Raw genomic sequence first — 20394 nt, 5'->3', positions numbered from 1 at the left:
TTATTTTAAATTATTATAAATTGTACAATATACAATAAATAGACTGTTTTAATGCAAATTCAAAGGAAAAAATAGTGATCTTTGAGATTTTTCTCACACAAAGGTTCTAGTACAAATCAGTTAAATGTGTATCAGCTGAAATTTATGATTCAATATGAAGACATTAACTTTGATAGTGTCTGTTATCAATGAAGTAGAACTGCATTTTGATTTATGTTAGTGTGACAAAAGTGCAAGAAATATCTGTGCATCTATCTGCGCATCTGTGCATGCAATAAATTTACTAAATAGTTAAAACACTGCACCAGTTCAAAGCAATCCCACGTCATTGAATAATAAACTTGTATAATTAAATACACCAGACACGCTCAAGTCAATCACGGATATATTTCTTTGACAAGTTACAATGTGACAAAAATCTCCCGTCTAATCTGTGTCCAGCTGTTGTGCAGTGTTGACATTACAAACAAATTCGCTTCAACAAATATCCAAGCTGGAGACACCGAGTTTGATAAACAAGTCAGTCTCTCCTAATAATTCAATTCATGTTGCTTTTATTACTGTTGTGACATGTCAGTCGAGCACATAATCAATCAAAGAGTTGATTACCCGGCATCTGTAAAATATTCACAAGACAAGAAAATGCTGATTGTCCGTTACTTTGATCCAGAAAAATATATAGATGCCAGAATTAAACATGTATGTGATCAACATAAATAATTATAATCATATTTCAATTCTAGCCCTTTATAGAATTCAGCGTCTTATAAACTGACATTGAGATGTTTTAGGCAATTAACTGGAAAATCATGTAAATAACTCAATACACCAGCAAGAAATTAGAAGTGTAGCTCCTTGCTTAAATGGTACTTTAATCTTTGATTTCAGCTTGTGCTGCTTTTTCCTAGTTTTTGCCGACATGCCGATGGATTCTGGTCAAAATTTCACCTGTTATCTCATTTCAGAGTTACATACCTCTGAGCTGGCAGAGAGTTACTGCTCTGCAATCCAAGAGGGCCAAATAGGCAAACCTAAAAACACCCAAAACACCTCCTTTCGACATATTAACACACACACACACACACACACACACACACACACACACACACACAGACACAGACACAGACACACACAGACACACACACACACCACACACCATCCTACTTTTGATTTAGCTATTATCAATGGTCTCAAATTTGAGTATATTACAGCATTAGATATGGCATTTTAACTCATGTGCGCTACTAAGGAAGTTAAAACACACTGTATTTCAACAGTTCTATTCTTGCACAAAAAAATATGGATGCTTGAAGCAATAATAATAATAAAAAAAATTCCTGTTCTTGCACATCTTCCAATATGACACAAACATGTCAAAAGACCAGCAGCCAGCAAGGTAAACAAGTGTATAACCCTTGATAAAAAGTATCAGGTAAACTATTAACTGAATGGTTATGTAACAATTGTTTAATCTCAGCTATTTAAAGGCTGCGGTGTGTGTGTTTATGTGTTTAAAGGGCATGTTTTAATAGTTTTTTTTTCAAGGTTTGACAGTTTGAATTTGGCCTCTTTGGATTGTTTTGGAGAGCAGTGATCCCTGCAAGGTGAGAGCTCCGCAGTGTAGCGATTGGCAAAACGTTGCGCAGAACTGACCAGCATGACGGCAAAATTGTTGACAACAGCTGAAATTGCAGTTGAAATTCATATTAAACATCAATTGTGTTCTGTCTCTCTTCTCCTCTCCTGTGTCTCCTGCACAGTATCCCATCTTTCTTGCCCATGGTTCGCCCACACAGGGATGTTAGCATATTCCAACTGCTTGGAATTCCTTCCTGCCGTCTTGGGAGCGCACACTGCGTTTTAAAACTTGTTGGGCCCTTTCAAGTTTTATTTGAAAGTATGTAATTACATTCTTGAAAGAATAACAGGTCCCTGGAGTGATTTACATGCTGTATTAAATGTCATGGTTTGAAAAGACACTGTTAACACTCGCTCATCCACTTAAGAGCTTCTCGATGGCCTGAAATGCTAAGAAAGCTTTGGGCAATAGCGGTGTAGTAAAAATATAATATGGGCCGGTGGGGGTGTGGGGAGGGGAGGATGAATGGAGGGCAGGCAGATGCTTTGACTGTTTACCCTCTGTAAAGCCTCTCATGTTGATGTCTTACTTCACAGGGGTCCCTTGAGATGACCATTGCTGCTCCATGGTCCATTTCTGATTCATCAGATTACACGCTTTGCCACAGATTGAATATAAACTACGGATGACATGCGGTTTGATGTGAATCAGTACCATAGTTCCTGGGATCAGTGAAGTTCAGTAAATTAAATGCCCAGCTTGATGCCTTTGCCATTCTGCTTCCAGTCAGGGTCAATGAGTTAGGTCTTGTGTTTACTTTTGAGGTACTGCGACCCTCTGAAAATTGGATTACTTTGTCTGCGTTGTTTTTATTATATTTTATTATACATGAGATGTACAAACAGCCTGTTGCTGAACAGTCTCTTTTTTAAAGTAACTTAATAACCTGATTATGAGACTATTACATAATTTGATTGGTCCCAAAAACAACTCCACATATCTTATTTTGAGGCTATAGTCATATGACTTGTCAGGACACTGTAGGAGAGCCTATTGCTTTATATTTTACTTAATTATGTTCTATTCTGGTCATTTTCCATTTATTCCAGTCTAATCTAATTTTCTCTTGAGCACCAGAGCATAGCACTTGTGAAGCTCTCTATCACCGAGCAGCACCACCACTGGAGCATTTGCTTGGCCGCCTCTTGGCTCGGCTCTTAGGGACCTCGGTCTAGGCAAAGTCAATCCCCCTCTCAGATTAAAGGAGTGTCTCTAAGTGCCAATCCAGAATGGTGATAAAAAAGCTTTTTAATCCATCAAGAAAGTTTCCTGGTGTAACCCCCAAGAGTCCCAGCGTCAGGTGTTTGCCCCACTCAGGCAGGGTCTGGACAGTGTTGAGACCAGAGTGTGTCTCCTCGTGCCCCGAGAGAGTGAGAGAGGCCTAAAAAAAGGCCCCTTCCCTTCCGCCACTCACTTGAGCAGCTCCCTTTGATAACATCTGGCAGGGGCAGGTTTGCACCAGCGACAGTGGGAGATGGAGGGACATTAAAGCCCTGTCACTCACTTGGCAGGAGGGCGGCCAGCGATTTCACATCATCGGCAGACACAAGCCCAATCACACACGCTGGAGTGTCACTGATGATCTCCCTTTCTAATGATATTCTCCAACAAGAGTGTTATATGAGCTGAAAGCTTGGCATGGCAAGTACCTGTCAACTTTTTACTCTGAATGCAAATCCCACAATCTTATCAAAACCAAGACCTACCAAGTAAGTCATTCTTAGCTACTCAGGTCAAAAGGTTTTTGTACAAACGCATTTTTCACTACAACATGTCATCTTGGCCTCTAGACTCAACAAGAAGAAGTGGATTTTCAGAAAAAAATATCTAACTGTGACTTTAAACCTAAACATTCTTTATAGATGCAAACTTATATTGTTTATCTAAACACTGTTGTCTGTTGAGGGAGATGGGCCGGAAAAGACTTCAACCTATCTTTGTTCTGGTGAAGGGGGAGCAGGCAGTTTGGAGGGGGTGAAATGTGAGATTCAACACAGCTCCTCCCGGAAAGGCTCAGACCAATTCAGCATCCATCCCTCTCCATTTTCTTTCTGTTTACTTCTACGTTCATGAGTTTACATGCCAATTCCATTACAGGGATTAAAATAGTTTGTTCAATCCATCCTCAAACTCTGCTTCCCTTGTCCTATCCCCTCCCTTAACCCCTCGCGCCACTTACAGGCTTTCAGGTCCCAGGCCTGGGTTAGGGGATTACAGGACAAACGCGCTGAAGCACAGATCCACAGAGACAACGGGAGGCGGCTGTGTTGAAGAATGCACCAGCGAGAATCCCTAGCGTTAGTGAAAGCTAAGGTTTGATCAATGGCCGTGGCGCGTGTCTGCACTAGTGAACACCTCACAGAGCGTCTGAGAGAAAAGAAAGAGAAAATGAAGGTGTGTTATGACATCGGGCTCGGGGTCTGGGCGGCCGGGTCGCCTTTGAGCTGCTGCTGATTAAGGGCTGGCGTTCACAGGTGAGCGGCTCCAAGCAGGATTTAGTGACACAAGCACAGAGGTGAAATCACCCCACTCTCAGCAAATGTCAAGCCGGCAAGGCACTGCTGAACTCTCCCACATGGCCAAAGGCAAATGTCAGAAGATTACTGAGCTCTATGACTGTGTTCAGCTCACTCAAAGAAGAGGGATGACAGGTGAGGGTTCCAAACTTCTTGCAATAAGTAAATTATACACACGCAAAGAGAGAACAAGAAATATGACAGATGATATGAAATACCTTCACTCCTCCAGACTATAGGCTCATAGCTCCATTTCATATGAAGCAACAGTGAGTCAGTCAATCAACACGTCTGTCAGTGCCTAGGGGTCTGAACCACCCGAGGTTGGTAATCATTTTTGGACCTGAAGGGGCTCACTGGAAACATCCATATCAGATCTTGAGGTGCTCCTGCAGCCCTACCACCCAAAGCTTGGTCTTGAACTCGGCACGGATGCTGCCTTAATCCCCGGGTAGCAGGAACTCAGTGTGACCTGTAAAGTCTCTTCAAAGAAATAGAGCTACTCCATATGCATCTCAGATGCATCCACAATGTTTTAGGTTTGGGAGTTTTGACTCCTACTTTGGCCACCCATGCTGAAAATGTATGTACTCAATGGCCTCGATTAAAAACATCTAGGATATTTTCTCTGTCTCTAGATAATGGATTTTCAGGGTTGTCCAGTTCCTTTTCACGTTTTTGTTACAGATTATGTCCCCTCCATTTCTTAGTAGATGAATATTCCTCAGTCCTTAAGATGTAGATTCTTCTGGTTTTCTTTTTGTGCCTGTTCCTCTGGTCACTATTGTCCACTATAGTGCTTGCTTGCCTTTGTTTCTGATAAACTGTTGCTCTTTTGAGGCTTTGGAGCTCTTTCAAACCATGACTGCTCTTGGAATCTCTTTGGCAACCTCTCGCTCAATAGCATCTATCTATCTATCTGTCTGTCTATCTGTCTGTCTGTCTGTCTTTCTGTCTGTCTATCCACTAAATTGGGTCTTGCATTTTGATAAAGATGTGTATGAAGCGTGAGTGAACTTTCAAACAACATTTGGCGTGAAACCAGACAGACTAAATTTTCCGAGCAGGTCTATGAGTCAGGGGAAAATGAGACTGAGGGAACTCGTGGACATGAATGAGATATTTACTTGTTTCCCGTGAGAGTGAAGAGGCTTTTGATTGGTTCTTAATGGCTGCTGACCGCAGTGTTGCAAGCACTACTATCTCAGTTGAAAGGACTCCAATGAAACACTTAACCCTATTTGTCCTGTTCAAGTGTATTGTTAATTCTGTTGTCTGATGGTCTGAGCTCAGTTCTGATGCTGTTATGGTACTAGAGCTGTTATTATAATTCATATTGATTTTATCTGACTTGGAATTGATTTGCATATATGTCATTTGATGATCTGAGGCATTGCTGCTGTGTTATGCTGAAAATAACTTTAGGCCTCTTTCTTTAGCAAAGTGTCTTTTTCTTGGACATCAGAGAGCAAATTCTAAAAACCCAAGCCAGAATAAATAGCCATTGCAACACTTGTGATGCCACTTACAGCCAAGGTACTAGTTTCTATTTATTTGCTTGAAGCCACGTTTTGTGTGACTGAATGCTGACTCATGCACACACACACACACACACACACACACACACACACACACACACACACACACACACACACACACACACGACAGCTAAACTGTAGTTTTGAAAGTATCAGGAAGGAAATTTTTATTTGCAAACAGGGAAACATAAACGTCACATCACGTCATGTTGCTGAAAAACATGAAATCTGTGGATGCCAAAGCAGGGAGAGTCTACTTGCAGCAATTATAGTCTTTTAGGCAATACTAAATATGCATAACCCCTGTATCTGCAACCCCCAACCTTTACCTGTGGTGATGCATGCAGCATGTCATGATGACTCCAAATCATTCGGACCTGAGCCAAATGTTAAATAATCAGGCCCAAACAAAGGCTAGGTGTGTGACGCAAAATATATTCCTTGTGGCAAAGTTCCCAACAAACGAGGAAAACACAAATGGTTTCAGTAATGGTGTTGAAATGAGACAATCACAGTTTATGACCCAGGATCAGGAGTCATGCAAAAGGCATGCACTAGAAGGTGATGAATATTACCCTGTCTGAGTCACAAAGAGCATCCCAAAAGCCACACACACACACACACACACATACACACACATATCCACACACACCAGTACGCCAATTTTACATAACTGTTTTGCATGCTTAAGGCAAGGCAGTCAAGAGCTAGCTAGTGCAAAAGGCTTTTGAGCCAAAGCCTAAACACATTCTAGTCTGTCAGGGCGACTGAGAAGTTAAATACCGATTAACGAATGAAAATTCTCTCACAGCGCAAACAGGCCTCCAATGGAGATAATGTGTAGAAAAGGGACCACAAAAGTAGATGAAACATAAGAAAAGCATGTCAGACGATTTGCATCCCTGATCCCCTGATCAGAGTTTCCTGTTTAGACCACTGTTCAGTCTCAGTCAAATCCCCCTGCATGGCCTCGCATGGAGGGTATTTCTCAGGGTGCTTATATGACCCCAGCCAGAGAACCAGAGCGATCCAGAGCAGATTTAAGGCATTAGGGAATCATAGTGGCCAACTGCTCGATGCTACAGCCATAAATAAGTGTGTTAGGGTTAGGGTTAGGCGTAAAACCAAACATTGTGGACGTATATCACCTGGGGAAATTAACCAATATTTTTGTGAGGTTAGACCTGAATGTGGAAATAAGCTTCCTGTGATACTGTCAACCCATTCTAGCTTAAATAGCTTACATATCATTATACCCACTTTTTGAATCAAATCAGAATTAAACATCTGAAGCTTCAAAATACACATGCACCCACATGCATGCGTGTGCGCGTGTACACACACACACAGACATACATGCACATACACATTTCACAGTCCCATGCTACCTTTTTTTCTGAAAAACACAGTCAAGGAATTTTGAAATTTTAAAAAAGCATCCTATTTTTAGGTTTTGGACATGGTTATCCACTTCTGTTTATGTTTGGATTGGGGATTATGTCTCAATAGTGATTTAGAAGGAAAAAGGAAAGGCACAGACTCTGCTCTGGCCATAACCTATAATGTAAGATTTTTCACTTGGGTGGTATTGAGTATAATAAACAATATTGTGACTCTTAAGACCATTTTCACAATTTATCAACTTTTCATAGTATGCAGAATAAGTGACCATTAGCCTAAATATTTGAACTGACTACACAAAAAGTCACATCCTCTTGTTTAATTAACTGTAGATGTTTTCATGAACTTTTGGTGTTTCCCCTATCCATTACACAGTATGTGGCTCACTCCAAAGATATTCAAGCACAGTAGTCTCCAAAGTGAAGTAACAAGGCCTACAAGGGGAAGATCCATTGCATACCCAGCAAGATGAATCTATAGTTTTACTTCACAATAATTTTATTCATTAAACAGTGAGCTGATATGACAGAATGATCACTGTTCTGATCAGTCATACCACTGTTGGTGTCATCCCATATTTCTACAAATAATGCCCAGTCATCCTCTCTCATGGTGTTCCCTAAGATAAAATTGCATCAAATTGGGGTCCATGGTCCATTGTGTGTCTATATTGTGTCCTTGACATGAATAAGTTTTTCCTATAAACCTGGAATGCCCAGTGCCACATGAAGAAACACTGGACAGAGAGTTTCTCTATTTGTTATGAATGACAGTGAGTGCACAGCTTTACATATAAAGGCCCTATTAAACTGATACGTTATTTTTCCGGTGTTACACAGGGAGTTCTGGCATATGGAGGCCTGATCACTCAATAGATGTTTCCACAATGTTTCACACATTTCTGCACAAATTAGAAAAAAAGCACCAAAAAGACACAAATAAAGGAACTAACTACCACATTTGTGACACACCCAGCTTCATTCTAATATCAGTTGCCTCAAACGCTCTGAAGCTTGGGCTGAAATAAACTCCTGTTAAAAATATCACCTTAACAGTAATTTTTGGATGACACACACACACACACACACACACACACACACACACACACACACACACACACCATCCTACTTTGGATTTAGCTATTATCAAGGGTCTCAAATTTTAGTATATTACAGCATTAGATATAATGCTGCGAGTAAAAACTGCGAGATAATAAGCAAATATGGCAAGCTGCCGTGCCTTGTCATAGTCAATTGACGCTCCGTCCAATTCTCTTCTTTCATTCGATTCGGCCAGTTTTGACGAGTTTAACACGCCAGATACTCTGCCTATTTATTACGGATATAATGTTATAGCCTTCCGCATCAGACAGCATATGATAAACTCGTTTAGTGGCTGGATCCCAACATTAAAATGCAGATGCAAACTCTCGAGTACTATTTGGCCCGCAGGCATTATTCACAATCAAATTACAAAGTTTCAGGTATCCGCAGAGAGAAAATTCTGCGCGCAACGTGCTTTCTTTATTTGAAGTGGAGGAGGAGAGAAGGGGGGTTATCCAAGGTGTTTGAGACAGATGAGTGAGGGGGAGGAGGGGGGTTCGGGGAGGGAGGAGGAGGCAGGGAGGGTAAATTGGGCGGACACATAAAAACTGCAAGGGGCCATAGATGCTGGATCATTTGGAGAGTCTGGCCGTCCTGCGCACTGTCCGCCTTCATGAGCTGTACTGGAGACAGATAGCAGAGCCCGCTGCAGACACCGAGCGCGCCCGCATACCGAGCCCCGTCCGCTCGCGTCTTTTTAGAGGGGGTCGTTAAGGAATTAATGAGCCAAAAAGGCACCCAACTTCTCCTCTAAGGCTCATTTCGGCGTTTTTCGGTACATGCTTTACACCTGGACTGCCTTTCCGTGGAGAGATCTCGCACCTTCCCTTTTGTCGTATTCACTCCATTCGAGGATACCTGTACCCCTACTGATGGTAAGCGCCAATTTATCGATCATGGCTTATATCAGGGATTCAGCTTTCAGAAACCGAACCTGTTGAATAATACACTATAAATTTCGTTGACAGTTTGGGACTTGTAGTGTTGGTTTACCGGATCGTCCGACTTGGGTTTTCAGTGTGAAGTACAGTATCACTGTGAGAAATGGATAAGGATATGCAAGCCTAATAACACCCTATAACCTACTATACCAACGCTACAACTGATATAAATATGTATTTTGTTACTTATGGAGACCAATAGCGCAGTGATCCTGTTGAAGCGGTACAGCAGGTTGACGCTTTCTGTGCTCAGCGGTGACGAACCAACATAATGAGGTCATTTTCAGACACATAACATCCAAATTCTCCGGAGTTCTCCCTCTAAAGCACAATTAGGCTCAACATTATTTACCATACAGTATGCACATGTGGAACTTTTCCAACGTTAGGCGACGTTTGCCAGTTTAAACACCTGCATCTACTTAATGCCCCAACTTTTGAGTGCATAACTTGTAAGTTGGAAGTGACCATTAAACCAAGATAGAAATGACACATTCGATCTTGCGCACAACCTCATGTTTAACCCACATATGATGAATTCACCTCTGCCTCGTTTGACAGACTTTCAAGAGAAACTCGTGCTTATTATTATTATTATCATTATCATTATTTTAAAAAATAAAATAAAATCTCCTTTCATTCTCCAGGTTTAGCCTAATTTAAAATGACATATTTCTGTCTAGCGACGGTCTGTCAAACTTTGTAATTACTGTAGTGTCAACAGATTAAAGCACCACATAAAATCACAGTAAATGTGAATTCATTTGTGGTAATCGTAGAACAGCATAGTAATTGCCCGGACATATGATCGCGTCTGTCGTGTTACTCTGCAACAAATGTCGGTAATTATGAAGTATGGAATTGTGTCATTTTATACAGTAAAGCAACAGACCAGACGTTTACAGGCCTGCGGGCGCATGGCGTCCTTGGCACACGATTTTCTTTTCCAAATCAAATTTCTCTGCAGTCGTGCAGGAAAATGGACTCATCAACCCTTGAGAACATAATTTGCCTGCATGTGTTTTGATAAAAAAAAAAAAAAAAAGTTAATTCCTTCTCTAAAGGGAGAAGCCTAAACCTGCATGTAGGCTATATGCGCAAAGTTGGTAGAAGTCTCCATCCGAGGAAGGAGTTGACCCAGGGTTAACTTTTGTTGATGCTAAAGGATGTTTTGTAGCTTTCACATTTTCAAATTGGATCCTGAGTGGGCACATTTATCACAGCTAACTAATTGTTGTGAAAATCAGCTGGAGGGCAGTGAGCATTGCCAAACCAAAGTGTTTTTATTCCGTCTTATATTCATTTCTCCTTGAAGAGAGCTAAATCAACATGAGGATATTAATCTCTGGAGAGACACGCAGCTCATCATTTATATCTGAGAACTTCCCTTTCAGAATATACAGCCTAACAAAACCATTAACCTGTTTTCAGTGATCTCACTGACTGTGAATGTTCTTACTGCTGAATTGCTCACTGGGAGCAAATAAAATCCCAAACCTAAACTGTTCAACAACAGGAGACATTGCAGGACTCTATAATAAGGATATGGCATTTTGTCCCAAACTGTCCCAAAGTGAAGCCTCAGTTACAATTTAAACAGATTCTAGCTTTCATTTTAACCCAGTTGTTATCAGAAAGGTAAACAAACCATTAAAATTCTTTAGCTTAAAAAAAAAAAAAAAAAAGAAGTAGATAGTAGTTGACAAGGTTGTTTTCTCTTTCTTTTCATTTTCTCATTTTTTACAGCTGTTGGAGCAACTCTGGCAATAGCTTTTGACAATTTTTGGAATGCATAGGAAAAACTAATATTGTAATGAATGTGCTCAGTGATCTGTGTAGCTGCATGGAAACAGATGCACTTAAGAAGTAATACAGCAAGTAATTTTAAAAAATGCAGTTTTGACTATGAAGGTGTTAGTGAGATGTTTGTAAACTGAGCACTGGCAGATAAATTGGTAAAATCAGGCCAGGGATTTGTCTGTTCCCGTGGTAACCTGCTGCCCTCCTCCCTCCCTCCTGTCCTCCCTCCCACCATCACTGTCAAATTCCTCAGGAAACACATCTGAAGAGCCATGTGCATAGTCTGATCACATTATCTCTGGGCAGAGAGGGAGAGAAAGAGAGAGGGAGAGAGAGGCCAAAGGGGATCTAGCAAAGCCAAGGGCAGTTGACTGCTCAGGCCTAATTGCACCCTGGTCTGCATTTGTTGCAAAATATGTCTCTGTCTGCAATCCAGTTCAAAAGTCTCCAAGTGTGAAGGTTCCTCAAAACAGTCTATAACCTGGGAATTTGCCTCATCATGCTGAACAACCACTGTTTGTATCAATGGGAGTAATTTGAGTTCATGATGCTGGCAAACCTGAGAGACAGTCGACTAAAAGTTGGTGTAAAACAGCATGTCGGTTTTGTTTTTAGGTGCTAATGTTTGGCTCTTTTATCAGCAGTAATGAAACCAGGCCAACAGACATGAACGCGAGTGACTTTTTCCAGAGTTGAAAGTTCCTCCCTGTCTGTCTTACATCTTCTTTCATCATCATCGCACCACTTTGAGAGTCTGTCTTTTTTAGCCTGCAGCTTTGTCAGTGGCTGGTTACAGTTACAAGATGTTCTGTATGGTCAGTGTTTTTGAGTGCTATGAATCCCTGTAATCATGGGAGAGGCCCTCTCTGTACAATGAGCGTTTGTTGTCAGAGATGCGTACACACACACTCACACACACACACATACACACACACGTTATCCCCCCACCCCATGGGTAATAGAGCTGATCATGTTCTGAACCCTCCTCTCTCTCCGCTGCAGTTCTCACGGACATGCAAGCAATGGCACAGAGTTGTGCATGCACACACACACACATGCACACACACACACGCACCATTCAGCTCATGTACACATACCCCACATTATTCTTTCACACACACACACAGGATCTAGTGTCATGACCGAGAAACAGGGGTCAATCAGAGGTCAAAGTCTAATGCTGTTAGGAAACGGATCCTTGATTGCATGTACAGTGAGCCATGCAGGGACCAAGATAATCATACAGATATGAACCCAGACATGCTCACACACACACACACAAACCTGCACATGCACACAGACTGTATGTTACACACACACAATGTTCCTGTTAATGTGCATCCTAGCTGTTGTAATGCTTGGGTGCTTTCCAGTGGAACGGGCTCCAAATGATGACCAAAGCCTTGCGTCGCTCTGGAGCACTGAGTTGAAACGTCTCCTCTATGGTGCTGTTGTTTGCCCAGGCCCACTCTCTCAGAAAACCCTTTAATTTTTATTAGTGTGATTCACCAACACTCATTTAAGTAAAATTTCAGTAACACGATTATTAGAGCCAAGTTGCTTTGCTTGGTGATACCAAAGGGTGTCAACCACGCAAAAGAGGGAAAGAAGACTTGTGTGGGCTGTGGAGGATCATTTTTGCCATTTGAGGATTTCTGTTTGCTGCAGTTGGCTCCTAAAAGGTTGGACTCTCAAAAAAAAGTTACTTGCATCAAGAAAACCTGTGATGTTGCGGTTATATAGAGTTTTAGAGCAAAATACGCACTCAACAGTTTTATATGTAGACTGAAATCTGTCCCGTTGATGATGGTGAGATCAAAGGTCAGACGGCCTGTCAACAGTGTCGGGGGCGAGAGCTACTGGAGAGATGAAGTTCTTTTGAAAACAATTTATTTGAAAGAGGTGATCTTAGTTGTTTGGAGGGATAAAGGTTGAAAGGATAGTTTCATTTGTTTGTTTTCAATTGAAATGAGTGTTTATCATATTATTTATTTTTTTTTTTTTCTGAGACAGTGACATTGCAGAGTAAATGTGGGCCCTCAGTAGCTGCTCTTTGAAAGGGGCCAGTGGTTAATCTCTGAAATAGATGTCATTATTTGATCACGTGCGTTGCATGTGTGTTAGGTGAGTGCAAGGCATGAGGGATCTGCCCTCTGTGTTGTGGCACTTACCTCCTTACATTCCAGTTACAGTAAATAGCTAGCTTAGCCCATGAGCCAAAATGATAAGCCTTAAAGAGACACTGGGTCTCTCTCTCTCTCTCTCTCTCACGCGCACACACAACCACTGAAAACAGCGACTGAAACAGACATACACACATTCCCTCTACTACTCTTAAAGTAAATAGCATGTAGAAACCTCAAGTGTTTGCATCTGCCTTCAGTTTATAATATCCTCCTTTTTTGTATTTTTCAGGAACAGGGTCACTCCAACGTTCTCCTGCAGCCGCCCAGCACCACCTAACATTTCCTGGAAGAACGCGTCCATTGCCTGCTCCCAACAAACATGGACTGTTTTCCCATGCTTTATTTTCTGTCGGTAAGTAAGTGGACCATGCCAATTCAATTTGCGGCATGCCACATCTTGCATTTCCCCCCTTTCTCTCTCTACCCTTTCAGTCTCTGATTTAAACGGCATTCAGCCAGTCTTTAATTGAAAGCCCCTCTGGTGTGTTTAGTAAGGCACTTGTATGAGGAAGACCTTTTCAGTGGCAAAAGCCTTGTCAAATGTGTGGCACATGGTCCTGCGTTTGCCCATGGCTTGTTGGGTCAGACTGTGAGGGACTCTGGCTCCTTATCGAGTTAAGAATTTGCTCTGACCCCAGGGCTGCCTCTCTTATTTGTCTAATCATAGTGGAAGAGGGAGGGGACAAGGGGAAGGGGGAGAGCAGAGAGGAATGGCCCTCAGATTCCATTCAAAAAGCTGGGTTCTTAAACCAGCTGTTTACCTTCGGAGGATGTCGCCACAGATAAACTGCAAGTGGTCTATCTGATCGGGGGCTGCTTCACTGTAAACAAGGCAGACTGAACTATTGAAACCAATTAGAGCACACTCACAGTAGGAACATTCAGGGAAAGTTTCAAGAAGTGAGGTTACTTAGAACTGGTGAAGACAAGAGAGCAAGACAAATCTGTAATGTCACTTAAACCAGAGCCTCTTCCTATCAGCCTCCTGCCTCCTATCCTCTCTCCTCCATGTTTTTTTTCTGCCCCTCTTCTTTCCCTCTGGTCTGCTAAGTTGTCTCCTAATCCTTTATCTCCATGTGTCGTCTGCTGCCTCCCTCAGAGACATCATGATTCCTGGTAATCGAATGCTGATGGTCATTTTAATATGCCAAGTCCTGCTGGGAGAGAGCAACCATGCTAGTCTGATACCTGAAGAAGGGAAAAAGAAAGTGCCGGGCCTGCAGGGTCGTTCGGCCGCTCAGAGCCATGAACTGCTGCGGGACTTTGAGGCCACACTACTGCACATGTTCGGCCTCCAGAGGCGGCCGCGGCCCAGCCGCTCTGCCACCGTGCCCCGCTACCTGCTGGACCTCTACCGGCTACAGTCGGGCGAGGCTGAAGAGGCCGGAGCACATGACATCGCCTTTGAGTACCCCGAGAGGTCGGCTAGCCGAGCCAACACTGTGAGGGGCTTCCACCATGAAGGTAAGGAAAGAAGGAGGGCGATGTCGGGATTATAATATGGAGAGGAGTGGAGAGAAAGGGGGTGCATTAATGTAGAAAAAAGCAGAATAACTTCTCATCATCAGGAAGAGATGATAACATGCAGTAAGTCTGCACAGAAACACTCAGCCACAATGGAGATCATTGTCTCTTGGCATTCCAATAATTTTGGTAGTAGTTCATTTCATTAGTGTGGGCGTGGACTTCTGAGTATTAAAAAAAACAACAATACAGCATTTCCTACAACCCCTCAAACATGACTGTAAGGCAGCCCCACCCATCCCAACATAAACCCAAGAATCTAAGGATGTGGTCACCAAACGCTGTCTAAAGAGGAGCAAAAAAATTTGCTGGACAAGCTCTTACTCTCTCAAGAGCCTCATTTGACAAAACTCAGTGCATGTTTGGTTAGCAGCTCAAGGAAAAGCATACCTTCATGTTACTGAGTTACACTTCTCACCCCACCCAGCACAACATGGCTTAAAAAAGCCCTGTCTTGGCCCGGAGTTGGAGTGTGCTCCTCTCTCATGTCTCCAGTTTATATGGAGGGCTCTTTTAGAGGGACCTTCCTCAACGTGCAATTATCTTTAATGCTACTCTGCAGCCTTCTAAATAAAGCCCCTGCTGCCAACAATGTGGGCGCTGAGAGCAGACGCTGCAGCTCTCTGGAGAGATGGAAAAACAGTCTCTGAATCTAGGGTGATAGAGGGGACTGGAACGTGGAGAAGAGGGGGGAGAGCTAGAAGGGTTTCTGTTTATTGTGGCTTGGATCTGCTTAGTTTTAGTTAGAAAGGCAGAGGTTTCAATTAGGCTGGGAGCATCTCCAGGTTGACTGATCTGTTCAAAGTGCAGAGAGGTTGGAAATTCAGACTGGCACGCTTTGGGTAAATGTTTGAGAAAAAAAAAAAGTCTTGAAGATATGCAGGGAGAGATTGATCTCGTGTGCCAGAGTAAGTAAGGAAGGAAGTGATCGGCATAGTGTAGTAAGTCGAGGCAACCAGGGAGCTTTAGGGCGGGAGAACATGTCCGCCCTCAGGGGGAGGAGTGAGGAAGGAGGGATGAGTCAGCCTTAATGGGGCCTGTCTAACACACTACTAGTGGTAACACACCAACACACACTAACAGAGTAGAGTACCAAGGCTGCTCGGGAAGAAAGAGCACTGCCGCTGGAGGAGGCAGTGCCGCCCATGATGCAATGTGTGTGCTTGCACGCGTGTGTGTGTTTGCACAAGTGTGTGTGTGTGTGTGTGTGAGTGCATGCAGACATGTGCTTCTCCTGCTCTCGACACACATTTACCCTCCTTCTCCTTTGCTAAACTATGTTAATAACATGCGTTGAGGCCTTTTGGGTGGGAGTGTGGACTTGTTTCTTGCTTTCATGGAAGCACCATCGTGTGATAGTGCAATTCAGTGGAACATTAGATCTCTTGCACAATGGCTTGGTTAGAGAGAGTACAGTTTACAGACAGTTAAGGACAATTAGCCAGTCCTCAGTCAGAAGATGGCACATGGCAAAATATACAAAGACTAACAACAATGTTAAAGATGTAATTGGCCTTATGAAATTATGCAAGACAAATGCTTTACATCCTTTGACTTTACACCAAGCACCAAGCACAAAGGAATGTCATTAATCCAAGTCTTAGACTTCTTAAGTGACCAATCTATCAAATGGGATCATTTGTAAAAAAAAAAAAAAAAAGGGTAAATACATTCTGTTGACTGTATGTAAAGGCAGGCATTTCCTTGTTATTCATTCAGCTTAACGTGCTTTAGGCATTAAACTGCAAATTAGGCTGAACAGAGGTATTTCAGAGGGTGTGTGCATGGACGTTTCACATTTTAAATTAGCTGTGCGTTGCATGTTCTTGAAAAACCTCCTTCCCCAAGGGGCTCAGATAAATGAGATTCTACTGTATTGTCTGAATCTGTAATGATTATTCATGATGAAAATGATAAATGTCTTAAGTGAACAAACTGCATAGCTAATCAAAAACACAGCAGGTTTTAATAATGAGAACCACCTGGGTAAGATTAAGGCCTGGGTGTGAAATAACAGGGGTGGATTGAGCAGGAAAATAGTAGACACAACATTCCTTTCCCCAACAATGGTGATCTTGCCAGAAATCTGCAGACTGAGCGTGGAACAGGGAGCCTCCACTATGTTTATACTGTAGCTGTGGTACGTTAATCACCACCCTCCTCGTAATGCATGTTTCAGCAAAGTGCTCAGAGAAAGGCATTGAGAGAAGTGCCAGATAATCCCTATGGATAGATAAGGAAGCATGGACAATGTATATTTGCATTATTGAATACCCCAGAGACCTTGGACATGCACATTGTTTTGTGTCAATTACAGCATGTTACAGAGCGGAGGCGTGTGTTTAGCACAGCTCAAAATTGTCTTCCACAACTTAAACTGGAAGTAAGGTCAGAATGTTGGAGGAGGAAAAGGCCTTGTGATATGGACGGAACAGAAAGACCTTTGGGGCAAAGATATTGTGTTTTATTTTCGTTGCTGCTTCGGTTTCTGTTTATTTTTGATTCTAGAACTTGTTATATTTTCTATGTGTTGCGTTTTTCTTTTCATATCAACCATTGTTAACATTCAGTTTCAGAGGAACAATCATCGCAAATGTTTCTGCTCTTGCTCATTTTCAGAACACATGGAGAGGGTGCACGAGGGCAAGCCGAGAGACGGCGAGACCGCGCCCCTTCGCTTCCTGTTCAACCTCAGCAGCATCCCGGAGGACGAGCTGCTGTCTTCGGCTGAGCTGCGGCTCTACCGCCATCAGATTGACGAGCTCGCCACCAGTGCTGTCTCGGGTGATCAGGGGCTTCACCGGATAAACGTGTATGAGGTGCTGAAGCCCCCGCGGGCCGGGCAGCTGATCACGCGACTCTTGGACACCCGGCTCGTGCACCACAACACGTCACGCTGGGAGAGCTTCGACGTCAGCCCGGCCGTGCTGCGCTGGACTCGCGAGCGCCTCCCCAATCACGGGTTGGCCGTGGAGGTTCTGCACCTCAACCAGACGCCGCGCCACCAAGGCCGACACGTCCGCGTCAGCCGTTCGCTACACCAGGAGCCCGGCGAGGACTGGGAGCAGCTACGCCCCCTCCTGGTTACCTTCGGCCATGACGGGAAGGGTCACCCGCTGACCCGCCGGGCCAAGCGCAGCCCCAAGCAGCGGGGCCGTAAGCGCAACCGCAACTGCCGGCGCCACGCGCTATACGTGGACTTCAGCGATGTAGGGTGGAATGACTGGATAGTGGCGCCCCCTGGTTATCAGGCCTATTACTGCCACGGGGAGTGCCCTTTCCCTCTGGCAGACCACCTAAACTCAACCAACCATGCCATCGTTCAGACACTGGTGAATTCTGTGAACACCAACATTCCCAAGGCCTGCTGCGTGCCAACAGAGCTCAGCGCCATCTCCATGCTCTATCTAGACGAACACGACAAGGTGGTCCTAAAAAACTACCAGGAAATGGTAGTGGAGGGATGCGGCTGCCGCTAACATGCAAACTAACTAGAACTTGGACTGGGCGACTTGAAACAAGCAACACGGACGCTAAAAGAAATCAGAAGGTCTTTACTTCCAAAAATGTTCACTTGGACCCTTATTTATAACTTTTATGTTGAGGTGTATGTTTGTCTCACTTTTTTTTGTTTCCTTGACAATATGATCATATATTTTGACAAAATATATATATTTATATCTACATATTAAAAATAAAAGTGAGTCCTTATTTTAAACATAAATAAAAAGCTGTACAACTTTTCATAATGTATATTAGATTGTATAAGTTTTTTAATGAGAAAATAGTAAAAAAAAAAAATCTAAAAAGTAAAGTTTATTTACTGGTAATATTTATTGCTTTCATATTATATACATTTTGAAGAAAAATAAAAACATGAATTGCCTTCCAATAATACATTCGAGCAGATCACAAGATGCACTATTTGTGTACTTGCGTAAATTAGAGCACTGCGTGAATTTGTCACAACACAGAATTTTTTTTTCATGAATCAGTTGGAATAATCAGAGATGTACAATGACTTTAATTAACCTCTTTACATTGATCTTAAACTAATGATTTTATTAGGTACGCCCCTTGAAACAAAAATCAATTTTGCATTCATGTGAAATCTATCTGTAAAAACTATCAAGGTAACAGGGGTTGTAAAAAATGAAAAGTTGACAGCAAAGTTCTATTACTGTTTAACATGAATTTGGATTTAAACTCTTAAGTCTGATACTTAATACTTGATACTTGGCCTTATAAATGTGTTCAAATCATTTTTTTTTTTTTTTTAGCTAAAAGAGAAAATAAGCAGAGAAATCTTTCTGATGCTCTGTTTCTCCCAAATAAAAGAATGTTTGGTTTATTATCTGGCATCTCACCAGCTTTGAATGATTCACACTTCCGCAGAGAATGACAAACAGTGGAAATAATTACCCCGGGCCTATGGCACTGCATTTATTTAATTTCGCCCTCCGTTTTCAACAGCAAGTGCTGTTAAAGAAATGGTTTGCTATTTAGACTCACAGGACAGAACTACACTGTGGCCTGAAGTAGGCCCTTGGGCTGGCCTTTATTGTTCTCAAATTTCACTTTTATGTCAATTAGGCTAACATGTGGTGGTTGGACACTCACTAATCCAATTGCAGTCTGGGCGGGTTGTTGAGGCTGACTGTGGGAGACTCTTGGGGAGTGATCCTATTGTTCTTGACGTCCCCACATTGGGGGCATGATTGTGGCTGATGCGTCCTGCCCTGACACAAGGCGGCTGAGTCCTCAGAAGAATCAAAGGTTAGACGCTCTGTCTCCTGCCTTTGTCTTCTGTGGCTCATGCCGGCAGAGCAAAGACGCCTGTCTCCAACCTGTGCCCCATCACACAATAGGCTTCTACATCACTTATTTACAAGCCGACGGCTGGCCCAAATTATATGATAACGTTTAGAGAGAGCGACTCCTTTGAACTGTTGGGGGACGTTGGCCCTGCATTGTTTCACAAAGAGCACCCTGTACACTAAAGTGTCGGACTGGTGAACTTTATTTAACTATACAGTTGACAGTATCATTGCTCGCTAAATGAGCTGTTTCATAGTCTATGCAACATTTGTGGTTAAGTCCAGTTTGTTTCCCACTGTAAACACAAAAAAATTTACCTTAACAAACCAGTTGATCCCGTATGCAGTCTTAAAATCTTGTTTTTCTTAAATCAAGTTTTTTAAAAAATCTGTGACGAGACAATCCCACCTGTTTCCAATGAAGTTTCAGCAATTTTTCTGGGAGCAAGTGTGAATTTAGATTTTAAAAAGGCAGAATAAGGCAGATCAACCCATTAGTATCAAGAAAATGGCACTTGTGTTAAGAAAATTCTGGCAATAATTCTGGCTGGGATTGAAAAGTGGGACTATCTCATCACACTGGCTGTTTTATTTCCCACTTGTGTGAGGAAAAACAAGGTTTTATCACTGACTATGAGACTTAATGACTTGTTCACTGCAAAAAAAAACAGTGAATTTCGCTTATTTATTTATTTATTTATGTTAACTGGGCCCAAATTTAGGTTCAGCATTAAATTGTGTCAGTCTTAGAGCACTAAACGTCTTTGTTTAGTCTGAGCTTAAACAGAAAGGTTTGTTAACCAGTGTGTTGTACAGTTGTGTCAACAGAAACAGTGATGACATTTGTCTATTTTTAATGACAAGTCAGGTTTGTTAGTCTTTCCTGGTCTGTGCTCACCTACTGGAGCTGGCGCAGGCCCTCGAGCCCT

The 20394-nt window shown here is 42.5% G+C and overlaps 1 protein-coding gene across 1 annotated transcript; it reads left to right on the top strand.

Moving 5' to 3' along the window:
• The first annotated feature begins 8788 nt into the window (after positions 1 to 8788).
• bmp4 (bone morphogenetic protein 4) lies at positions 8789 to 19023 on the top strand. The gene is made up of 4 exons (XM_030045196.1): positions 8789 to 9072; positions 13354 to 13476; positions 14224 to 14588; positions 17268 to 19023. Exons 3-4 carry the CDS (start codon positions 14231 to 14233, stop codon positions 18125 to 18127), a joined length of 1218 nt encoding a protein of 405 aa, XP_029901056.1. The 5' UTR covers positions 8789 to 9072; positions 13354 to 13476; positions 14224 to 14230; the 3' UTR covers positions 18128 to 19023.
• The last annotated feature ends 1371 nt before the right edge of the window (positions 19024 to 20394 follow it).

Source organism: Myripristis murdjan, chromosome 22 (assembly GCF_902150065.1).
Source record: "Myripristis murdjan chromosome 22, fMyrMur1.1, whole genome shotgun sequence".
NCBI classification, from domain to species: domain Eukaryota; kingdom Metazoa; phylum Chordata; class Actinopteri; order Holocentriformes; family Holocentridae; genus Myripristis; species Myripristis murdjan.
Note: the sequence above shows the minus strand (reverse complement) of the source record. Positions and strands in the feature narration are given on the sequence as shown.